We start from the raw sequence: 12,398 nt of genomic DNA on the forward strand, positions 1-12,398 counted from the left end.
TATAAAATATGGTAAGCGAATAATCAGTAAAAAGGGGCGGTGAAAAAGGGGGCACGAGAGGAATGAAAAGTAGATCACCAATACAAACCACGATTTCGCAAGTTACTCGGATTTTTTTTCCCTTTTACTTTTTTTCGAAACAATGATCGCAATGATTGGGGACAAGACTTAAACAATGATCGCAATAAGAACAGGGAATTTTTCTCTCGTCTAATCATTACTTTCAGATGAATTGAATTCATCGCTATCAGTAAAACAGTATCGATGACAAAAAAGAATTAGACTTAAGTAAAACATGAATAAAAATTAACAAAATACTCATAATAGATTGGGAAAACAATCGTCATCTAGACATTGTGTCTGTAATGCATCTATGATTTCGTGTTTTTTTTTTCTTTTTCCATATTGTGTGTCAGCCTGTAAATCATATAATGATTCCATGTTACAATGTGATGTATATGCGATCTTTTATATTCGTGATTGGTCGGTCTCTATGGCATAATCGTTTGATGTAGAATCAGACTCCATATTGTATTACATATATATATCCGCCAATTCTACTATTATATCAAATCCGATTTAGAGCCAATATATTGTTATATATGCGATTATCGTCTCGTTTGGTGTGTGTTACAATAAACAGGAGACTGATATGCAATTATTCCGTTATTACAATATCTTTTTTTTTCTTTTTTTTTTGTCTTTATGTCGTATTTGTTTTTATATTCCAGGGGTGCGTGTAAAATACAAATTATTTGCATATATTTTCTTTTTTTCTTTCCTTTTTCAAATAATCATCCAGAACAGGGGGTGTCTGGGCTCCAGGGACAGGGACCAACTACAGCCCGCACTTACAACTCTTACTAATTAACTAACAGGCTAACAATAACAACAAGTCAACACTCAAAATGTGTGCTGTATGTGTTCATGCATTTGTAAACATTAGATTTTACATCCTATTTCAATCCGTGACTATCATTATCAAATTCATAGTCAGTCATCTTTAAAAACGTTTCCTCTCTTATTTTTGTAAAAGAGAATACAAAAAACAAATTTACTTTTTACATAAAATTTAGAAAAAACAATACACTCTTTCTTTACTTCTCCTTCAAAGATAATAGATTCACCTTTGATATTTACTTTCAACGAACAATTTTTAATTTTTTACTTATAAAAAAGAAACACATCAACAAATAAATATATATTATGATTTGAATCTGAATTTGTCTTGGCTACTTGGATACTGTCATTGAAAAATTTACTGTACAAGCAGATTTCTTTACGATAGTGAGCAATACTCTTTTTTCCCCTATTTAATTAAGCCCTTGCCTGACTGTAACCAAACTTAATCTGGGAGACATTCGCAGAACCGTTGTCTTGCAACGTTTTACGACTCGCTACTTTCGCGAAACTTTGCCTGACTCTTAATAATAATAGTTTCACTGACTGTACACGTTTATAGACCAACAATAGAAGGTCTTGTGGCGCACTTGGCACGCTCCACACACACATACACATACAAAGACACATTCCGCTTAAAGAAAACACCCTTTCTCCATTTCTTGCAAATACACGTCTTAGACGCTCATCCATCTCGCATGCTCGCTAAATATCGCAGTCTCGCCCTGTGCCTTCTGCTTGCCTAACGTACCTACTACATTTCTCACTTCTTCAATCTTGGAAATTTTTGTCTGCTCTATCTCTCTTTTGTTCCCTAACACTTTTGTTTCCTTTCCATGCTATCTATTTCGTTTCACAGCTTATCTAACACACACGCTTCGTCACGTAGATTCATAACAGCATCATGTATTAAACCGCAGGCTTCTATGAGTTCTCTTAACTAATACAAGCCATCACAATCCTTATGTCAACATCACTGATCTTCATCACTTGGCAGTAAACAATGTGACAATGCAGTAGTGGTACTTAGATTAGTATTATCATCATAATAATAATAGTATGGGGTGAGTGGGCGGTCACACTCCGATGTAATAATTAGTCTCAGTGGCACATCACTGTATATAATCACAACAACAGCGGACGATGGTGGTGGCGCAGAGTACAGTTGCTGCGTATTATTAATATGAAAAAACATTTACAATTACTCGAATTGATTAAGAGCGATAATAATATAAATGGATGATCTTTTTCTTCTCTCCGTCTATAGAATTTCTTTCCCCTTCTCTCCCTCTCTCTCGCGCGCACACACTCATGTATACATACACTCCTCTTTTTTATGTTAACTTCTTTTTTTTTTCTCTACTTTCTCTTTCTCGTTTCGGTCTATCATGCATTTGTTCGTGCGTGCATATTTTTTTATCACAAGCTTGTAGAAGTTAGCTCCATGATTGATAAGAGTCTTGATACCATTCGTGATCATCACCAGAAACACCGCCGAGCGCGCCGGCTCTATTTCCGAAACTTATGTCACCGCCACCACCACCACTGCCACCATTCACACTCGCCAATCCGTATGCATTGCCCAGTGGTTGTTGGGCGAGGGGCTGGTTTCCCCAATTGCTCTGGAAGCGACGCTTAGATTCCCCCTGGTTCTGGTGACCCCCGTCAAATTTTCGTTTACCTGCTGTAAAAGATATCACCATCGTGATAAAACAGATATTTATGTGCAAAAAAAATTTTTTAAACGTAAATATTAGATCGAATAATATCCTTTTTCATTGTTCGTGTGGGACATTTGGAAAATATTAAATATAGGAAGATAAAAGAGAGATTTTTAGAGTTTTTTGTGTGAGTATATGGTGATGTGTTCAAAAGATATGTGATCGAATAGTAATATAACTGCAAGCTCAGTTTCATGAAAGATTATTATAAAATACAAATTAGTCGGTATATTCTATCGACTTTATAAAATTGCAAGATCTTTGAACAAATACTATCATAAAAAGGGGAAACTAACCTACTGCTCTGTTACAATAAAGTAGATGGGACTCGGATACCTTGGTTGAAAGGTGGATTGGATCGTTTACTGTAAGATGAATAATATGTAAAAAATCTATGATAATGTAAAGGAATGTACAGTTATATGATAAACTAATTATTATATATATATTATCTAAATAATAAACACTCGAAAAACCTCAGGATGACTGAAAATATTTATCGTTAGCAAATCTGTAAAAAAAGAATCAGAATATATAATTAAATATCTCGAATAATATAAAAGATTTTGCATAGTGATCATAACAAACTCAATGTATCATTCCTTTTTACATTAAATAATTGCACAACTATTGCCTTTGTATTTTAATTAATAGAAGGATAAAAGGAAAAAACGTTCTACAAATATATCATCGATATTACATGCACGTAATATCCGAATATTTTATTTTTGTAAAAACGTAGAAGAAATTAATATCGAAAAAAAATTATCCAGAGAATAATTCCGGTGCTTAGAAACACTGTTTGGATGTTGGGTTCAATATGTTTTTTTTTTTTATGAAACAAAGACAGAGCAGAGAGAAACTTATCGCAAATATATAATAAAAGCAGATATCTAATAGAAAGCTGCTTAGCGAAGAGTATTATTTAGAATAGTTAAGAAAACTCGTGGAACATTATGATGCGATGTTGCGATCTGTAACAGCTAGTACTATAATAGCAATATAGTAACAGCAAAAAAAAAACTTTATATTTGCGAAAGGAAACATCACAAATTTTCTTATAATAATAATTACTACTAAAAGAGTCAAGCAAGCTAGTAAAAAAAATTTTTGTTTTACTATTAACAAAAAGTTAAACTTACATTTGTACTATATATACAGAGTATTTATCATAATGTAATATTCACGACTCTTTTATATATATATAAATATTGCGATAAATAAACTAAAATATGTATATAAAACTATCTATTTTAAATGGACAATAAACAGTAAAAAAAATATGATTTTTTTTTTTTGCGAAAGATTTATGATATTTTGAGTTTTTTTTAAAATGACTTCATATTTTATTTCTTAAATAAAATGATTATTCATCAAATTGATCATTTCTCATATAAAAGTCTCCGGTAGCATTTATCAAAAAATTAATGATTTAGTGAAATGTCCTATATTTTATATTACAATATATTAAAATATATTATGGAATATCTCGTAAACTATTAATATATATTTCTCGATAATCTTGTTTAATATTCTTTTTTATAATATTTTCATATACATTATACCTAGAACGTATGTCCATCAAAAGATTTATGCAAAACAATTATAAGAAATTATATAAAAAGATATATTATTTTAAAAACTTAAGATGACCTTGATTTTTTACTGCAAAAAATTTTCGACGATTTTTTTTTAGCTTATTAGTAGTTTAAAGTAATAATAAGACAATTCAACATACATTTTTTTATCAATCTATTGTAGATGCTATAAAAATCATGAATATTGTTATCAAAAATACTCTGTATATAATATCGCGAAAGAGATAGAGATTCAACACTTTTAATTATGTTTGTATCAATCTCCTAAAAAAATTATGTATAAAAATTTAATAAACAATATAATACCTACATACAATATATATATATATATTTTAGACCTAATACTTGAATGACCGATGCTTATATTTTTATATATCCGAACAATAATCATTTGTTTACATCTTTTGGTAATATTTATCAATGTTTTAATAATTGCGTTATTAATATACAATTCATCAAATTTTCACACGATGATAGTTACAGATACAACGATGTCAAGGCAACTTTCAAACGTAAAATGTGTTATAACGAATTCAGAATAGTAAACATGTGTATATATGTATATGTATGTGTCTATGTAAATGTAATGGGAATTAAATGTAAACAGTGTAAAAGATGATTTATTGTGGAGATACAGACCATCCTCACCTGGTAAACTTCCCTTGGCGCGGACCCCCCCACGAGCGGCCAGCCGCTGGACCCCACGGACCCCTGAAGCTGCGGGGTTGCGTCCCCCCCTGACTGGCCCACGGGCTTGCGGGCCACCGATTCGGCCACGTGGCACTACTCCACGGCCACGACCAGCCTGACCAATAAACACACACCCAAACTGTTACCCTATCTAATTACATAATTGTTTGCATATATCTGCGTTTCAATTATCTTTCATTCTTTTCTTATTATTTCCTCTGTCCTATGTGTAATTAGGATTATATTTCGCAGTAGTGGCCCTTAAAGATGTAGTTAATGATTATATTAACGTGTATTAACGTATAATAAGAATAAAAAAAATTAGTCGATATATCGTTGATCAGAGAATTTTCTACACATATATGCGTATTTCACATTTTAAAGATGTACATATATGTACATACAAGGCTTTTATATATACATCATGAACATAGCGTGAGAAGAGATTAGTAACAGAAAAAAAATATAACGAATAAAGGAAAAGGAAGGAGAAGAGAGAGAGAAAGGACAAAAAAAGACAAAAAGATAAAGCGAAAAAAAAGAAAGCGAAAAGGAAGAACGCGGCAGACGAGATAGATCCTGTAACCAAATCTTTACTAACCACGTTTTTACATACAGCAGTAGGAGTTAGCAGAGTTATCCAATGTAGTAAAGCGAAAAGCGAACTGTTTGGTTGGCGTAGGAACTTTTAAGCGACACAAGCTATTGCACTGGTAGCTAAAACAAAATTCAACCAAAAGGCATATTATATAAATAAGTGGCGCAACACATTATTAAGCGATCAAAAAAAATCTGGTTTAAGCACGGAAGCTATGATATTGTTTTATATACATGGGTGTGGGGACGGCGAGAGCCAAAGCAAGAGTTGTGAGATGGTTTACTGGTGCTATATACGAGGGACACAATCCTCTCTATTCCATCATCTATCTTCGTAGTCTTTATCATACCTATACACAATTCACAATAATTTACAAATGATAATAAAACATAATTAATTAGGTAATACATGTACAATAAATCATTTGTGAATAAATCGTATTCACATGGTATCATCTCTCAATTCAGACATTGTTATTTATAACTTGCGACAAACTTTTCCTCCTGTTTTAAACAAATCATAACACATTAAGTTGAGTTATAAGTATATGCGCGCACGCGTGCGTGTGTGTAGGCCTGTGTGTAAGTGTGTATATCGTGCTCCACGCGCGGATTAAATAATTATTTATCTATATAAATGTAAAATATAAGATATATAAATATAATAGCAACATATGCGAATACATCTGTACTTTTTGAACAGATGTACTCCCATACTCCTGTAAAATATTAAATTAAAAAAAAGATACAATGATGCATACGTGATTGTTGTTTATATTGTATATTTAATAATACCTGTACAAAAAAGCAGTAAATATTTCCAAAACTTTGAATCAGATAGTATGTAAGATATGCCGCCTAATGTAATCATACAAAATATTTTTGTTGTTTTTAATGAGTAGAACATTGTAAAGCGTGTTACACAAATTATAAAAAAGTAACTTCAACAAATAATTGTCGAAACAAGATACAAGATAATGTATAAAAACATTTTGACAATTTGAAAAAGGTTTTTTTTTTGTTTGTCTTTCCTCTAAAGCGGCGACTAATTACGTCGTATATATCATATCATGGCACGGGAAACATAACAGCGTTGGATATAACATATAATAAAATTAAATATATATTGTGTATTATGAACATTAACAAGAGAGAAAGTTGATCGCAATGTAAAAATATAATAAAATTAAATATATATTGTGTATTATGAACATTAACAAGAGAAAAAGTTGATCGCAATGTAAAAATATGGTAAAAATAAAACAGTAAAAAAATTTTGCGCCTTGCACCCATACACTCTCCTACGTCATATTTGGATAACCCTGTAACTTGATATAGAAAAATATCATATCCGAGCCACGAGACGCAACGTCGCTCTACAGGAAGAAAAAACAGTGAATTGCTCGTATACGGACATTATATATATATATATAATATATATACACACGTATATAAATATATACATATACATATATATATATATATATATATATATATATCTGTGTGTTTGTGTGAATGATTAAGTGAGAGAGAGAAAATCTTGTATGCTGCTTTCTGCCTACGTCTGGAGTTTTCCTGAAACTGTGCTAGAGTAGCAGTGAAAGAAAAGTAAGATTAAGAAATCCTGCAACAATATAAAAATGTGCTATCTTCTTCCTTCAGAGAATTTTCGGGTAATTTAAAACTTTCATTTTTATTCTACATTTTTCTCTTTTCTTTTTTTCTTTTTGATTGATAAATTGCTTTTCCCGGCTGTATCTTGCTTGAAAATTTAGAATGGGTCTACCATGGCTCAGATATGATTTGCAAGCAATTTGAAAGTGGCAACGTGTTCGGATTAAAGGGTAATCTTAGTATTAAAGCGTTAGCGTTAATCAGTATAGCATACATATTAAAATTTGTGCGTGCGTGCGTGTGTGTACATGCGTGCGGGTAAATGTGGATTTCTATATAAATACAATGCATCACAGTGTACTTTAAACAGCATTTATTCGTATTCATTCGCTTACTCACTCATTCTTTCACTCGCTTATTCACTCACTCATTCATTCATTCATTTATTCACTCGCTCACTCACTCGCTCATTCACTCTCTCTTTCTGTCTCAAAATTCATTATAAAACTTTAAAGCTCGGATGAGTGCTAATCATTCGTATACTGTGAATGCGGTGCATTTAATAATATTATGAAATCAATATACATTAAAAATGTATAATTCCGTTGCACATTAATAATAATCATAATAAACTATTGCATAGCCAGTTAGTCAGCGTTAATTTGCACGCTCAGGTAAAAAAAAATATATAGGCAGAGAGTGATGTGGACAAAAGTAAATTGGAAATATGTATAACATTAGGAGAATCCGCGAACACTGTGCCACAGTCAAACTACCGCTAATATATATATAAAAATAATTATACATAATTTCAGAAACAAAAATGACATTTTAGAACCATGAAAAAAGGCGACCCACCGGCTGAGGCTGCCTGCCTCTCCCTCTGGCAGGCGGCGGAGGCGGTGCATAATCGAAATAGTAATCTTCGTATCGATAATAGTCATCGTAATAGGGATCACTGTAGCCACCTCGATAATCCCCATAACCGTAATAGTCGTAATCATAATCTATAAAAACACACATTACAAATAGACCCAAATTTAGCCACGATATATCCAATTAGCAGCTTACTAAAAAATAATACTATTTCAATATTATAGAAAAGGCATGCCGGGAAAAGATAATTTTGAAAATACCAATAATTAACCAAAACAAAAGAGAAAGAAAAACAAAAATAAATTGAATCGTATATTGGAAGTAAAATGACTCGTGTGAAAAAAAAATTGTTTCAGCAAACAAGAGACACAATTACATAATAACAATACGCATTGTCAGTTACAATTATATAATACAATACCGCACGAACAACTATATATTGATTACCCTATCACCATCATATTTTTGAAGGGGGGAAAAAAAAAAGTTGTAAGATTATTCGAAAATTTCATATACTCCAAATAAAATCTGATTATAAAACATCTAAATATAATAATTTTATTAAAATAAATATATGAAGTATTTCAAACGTTTATTATCAAATTTAAAAAAATAATCTAATTCCATAATTTTTTAATTCAATGTTTTGCTATAAACAAAATATATCAATTCTGCAGAACCGAAATAAGGATGTAAATACGAATCGTTAAGCACAGATACATATAGAATATCTATACTGCAAAAAAGTACTCAAAATGTACCTCCCATAATACCATTCATAGTATTTTTCTATATAATGGAACTAGTTTAGATCTTCACACTTAAATTTTTCTAAATCGAATATTAGTAACTAATCGAGCACTAGTTGCCATTGACTGAAAAGGAACTAATTGTCGCTAATTGTCGGCAATAACTAATTTTAATCTTATTAGCGATAAAAGTTTGATTAGATGATAATTTCCGGGGATAAATAATGCTAAGGCTGATTTTCTCATTATTGTCTATCGATTTCCTTTCGTGTTAATGATAACTGAATGTGAAAATGCTGATTAATGGCGATGGACTGATTGTATAGATCAGTTTCTTTCGAATTTTTTTTTATTGTTATTTACGAGTCTGGATCTATGGTTACAATTCTGGAAATTAGACAAGATTCTCCTATTGTGAATCATCTATTTGTATATCTATTCCTCATTTTTTAACGACATGTTGCTATCATAACACATACGATATTTAAAAAAAATTAGAAATAAGCTTACAAGTAAAAAACTCGGAAAATAAGAATCTTGCCTATTTATTTAATTTACATAACAATATTCACGCTTCAGATTCGCAAAAAATATATTTCCACAGATGACTACAACTGTATTACTATAATATAAGAATAAAAGAAATATATATATATATATATATATATATATATATATACAGTTCGGTATTACCTCTCATGTGCAAGTAGAGCGAGTTAAATCGAATAGGAAAGTCATTTTGCAATTTTCGCAATAATTAATCAAAAATTAATTTTTAAAAATCCGCTAATCTACGTAAGTATAAACATGCGGCGAGAAGAGACAATCCACTGTTATGCGGTTGCTAGACAAATATATAATTAAACCTTCGATTATTAATCCGAAAATTGTATATTTTTTTAACACGCGCATCTGTGCCTAACGACTCATATTACTCTTACTTAACTTTAAAAAAAAACGAGACAAAATTTATATTTTTATTAATAACAGTTTCAAAAATATATTTTATACACAATAATCGTAAAAAAAAAAAAAAAACAAATTTCGTAGAAAGAATTTATTTTCGCATTGGAGAAAATTTATTTTCGATAACCTCGTAATATGAATTTAAATTTAGTATTGAAAAAGGCATTAACATAAAAAAAAAGAAAAAAATACACAGGACTACATATGAGACTCTACAACTGTTGCATTCACCATTCATTATCGCGGCTTACCTATTTCCTTGAGAGCTGTAAACAGATTTTTGAATTGATGATGCATTGCACAAGATATGAGAAATACACACACGCTCATAAAAACAGAAACAAGATAGAAGAGTTATATAAAAATTCCTGGCAATGCATGTTAAACTCCGTGCAATGCCACAAAATAATTGTCATTGTAATCTCAGAGCACCAAACAAGAATACAAAACAGATACATATACATGCAATTAATTTCTGTTAAAAACAAAAAAAACAGGTGTCATACAGAAGACAATACTGGTAAAGCAACGAGACGTTTGCATTACAATGCTATGCACACATCTAGCGTACATATGTATTCACACACACACATACTCAATATTATTCAGTTATTCTAAAATTACAAATTAGGACCAAAATCGTTACATTAAATGGCAAATAAATATTACTATATGTTAAGTTAACTTTATATTGAGTTGATCTAATCTAAGTACCTTCTTACTACAATTTTATAAAAGAATTCAACAAAGTACTTTGGCAAAAATAATTTATATATTTTTATAACATAATTTTTTGTCAATTTTTAATTAAATATAATTTTATTCATTTATTAATGTAAGAAAAATTTAATATTTTCTGAGAACATACATAATGTATTGTATTATACATTAAAAATTTATAATTATTACTAAATTTTACGTTAATTCGCCTTTCTTATGCATTATTGTAGTAAGAATATGAAAAATATAATAAAAGAGATTTTTATAAAAATCATGAAAATAAAGATAATAATTAAGAGAACTATCATATATAAAATATAGAAATATTCAATAAGTACAATATCTCTTGCTCACACATTCAAATTAACCTATCATGCGCGTAAGACAAAATAATATATGTATAGGAAAATAGTGATAAATTTCCAAAACATGCAAGAGATATCTATATTATGTGAAAATTATTAAAGATACTATTAAAACTATTTAATAGAGTATACATTTAATAATATATATATCTTTTCAATTTGAAATATAAAAAACAATACATATAAAAAAGAAAATTATTTTAAGAAACTTCAAAATTTATTAATTTAAAAAGATTACATAATATTTGCATTTTTATTCTCTTTATAAATAAGAGCTGTGACCCAATATAAATTAAATATATAAATTTTAATGGCAAAGTTTATATCTTAATAAAAATAATAAACTATCAATTTTCTAATGTCACGTACAAAATATTACACGATTATAGCAAGTATTTAAAAAATAATCTGTGCATATCGTGTGTATGCATATACATACACATGTTCATACAAGGTGTTCAATCTATGAACTGTTATCTATCACTCTTTGTTAGTTTAAAAAATAGAAGAGGATATCCACATACACATATACACACGCACACACACAGAAATATCCCAAAACAACTCAATTCTCTTTTAATAATAGATTTTTTGACTAATTTAGAGATGATTTCTCCTCAGCAAAAAACTTCATTTTTTGCAAGCTTCCTATTTTTGCCACCTCAGATACCTTTGTAATCAAGTCTTAAATCAAAATTTTATTAAATTAAATTTCACCTAAAATTAACCGAAAAAGGTAGTTGGTTAATCGTTTTTAATTGGTCAGAAAATGTTATTAAAAAAGAGATCCAATGGTTTTGGGACATCCTGTATATGTACATGCGCTCATATGTACATATATACACAATTGGGAAAAAGTAATGAATGTTCTGATATTTTTTAAACTATAGATTTTAGAAAAAATATGAAAATTTTTACTATAGAAATTCTTGCTATGTCGAGATGTTTTCTCTTATATTAGTATTCGCATCTTGCAGACTATATACCCATTTCTGATAAAAATTTGAATACGAGAAAGTACGTCGCATAGCAATAAACGGAACTATCGAATCAAATATTAAAAGCCGTTAAATACTGATATACATCATTTTTAAATAATTAAAAAATATAAATTCTGCTCAGTTTCTGCTGCCAATTTGCCATCAAATAGCGCACGCGCAGATCCTGCTCGATTTCTACCGCCAATCTGCCGACTTAATCGGTAATAATAATTCCAATACCAAATTTGTAGTCTCTTTGCTGATAGTAATTTGTAGCAGGCATTTAGCAAGATCTGTTTAAACAGACTTGGCTGACTAGGAATCAATGTTAATTACTTTTCAATTGACAATCGCGGTGTCTTAGAAAAAAAAGAGAACACAAAGATGTATGACCCTATCAATTTTCGTTGGCTTTATTCTAAAGATCAAATGTTTGGTCTATGTATATATGTCTATGGATCATGCTAATACCGGCGATACCGTAAAAATTCGATGGTTTATAACTCAGAAAATTTTTAGCAAAAGAGTTTAAATCATACGATTTTGAAAACATCTCGATATAAATTACATAAAAATTTCAAATAAAAGATGAAGATTTATTCTTAAAAGATTAAAAAATTTC

At 29.9% G+C, this 12,398-nt stretch overlaps 1 protein-coding gene across 7 annotated transcripts in view; it reads right to left on the reverse strand.

Moving 5' to 3' along the window:
- The window catches only part of Syp (synaptotagmin binding cytoplasmic RNA interacting protein), a 27,109-nt gene continuing 14,711 nt past the window's right edge, over nucleotides 1–12,398 (reverse strand). For 5 of the 7 annotated variants that reach the window (XM_070303140.1, XM_070303141.1, XM_070303138.1 and 2 more), the window contains exons 10-12: nucleotides 7,979–8,127; nucleotides 4,859–5,024; nucleotides 1–2,584 (exon numbers count right to left, since the gene is read on the reverse strand). In XM_070303140.1, the coding sequence (XP_070159241.1) occupies nucleotides 2,337–2,584; nucleotides 4,859–5,024; nucleotides 7,979–8,127 (563 nt within the window). In that variant the 3' untranslated portion in view covers nucleotides 1–2,336. The remainder of the gene's footprint in view (nucleotides 2,585–4,858; nucleotides 5,025–7,978; nucleotides 8,128–12,398) is intronic. The other 2 variants (XM_070303145.1, XM_070303143.1) reach the window with 2 other exon arrangements.

This window comes from Polyergus mexicanus, unplaced genomic scaffold (assembly GCF_030449975.1).
Source record: "Polyergus mexicanus isolate NDT 795.1 unplaced genomic scaffold, iyPolMexi1.0 SCAF_10, whole genome shotgun sequence".
Taxonomy (NCBI): Eukaryota; Metazoa; Arthropoda; class Insecta; order Hymenoptera; family Formicidae; genus Polyergus; species Polyergus mexicanus.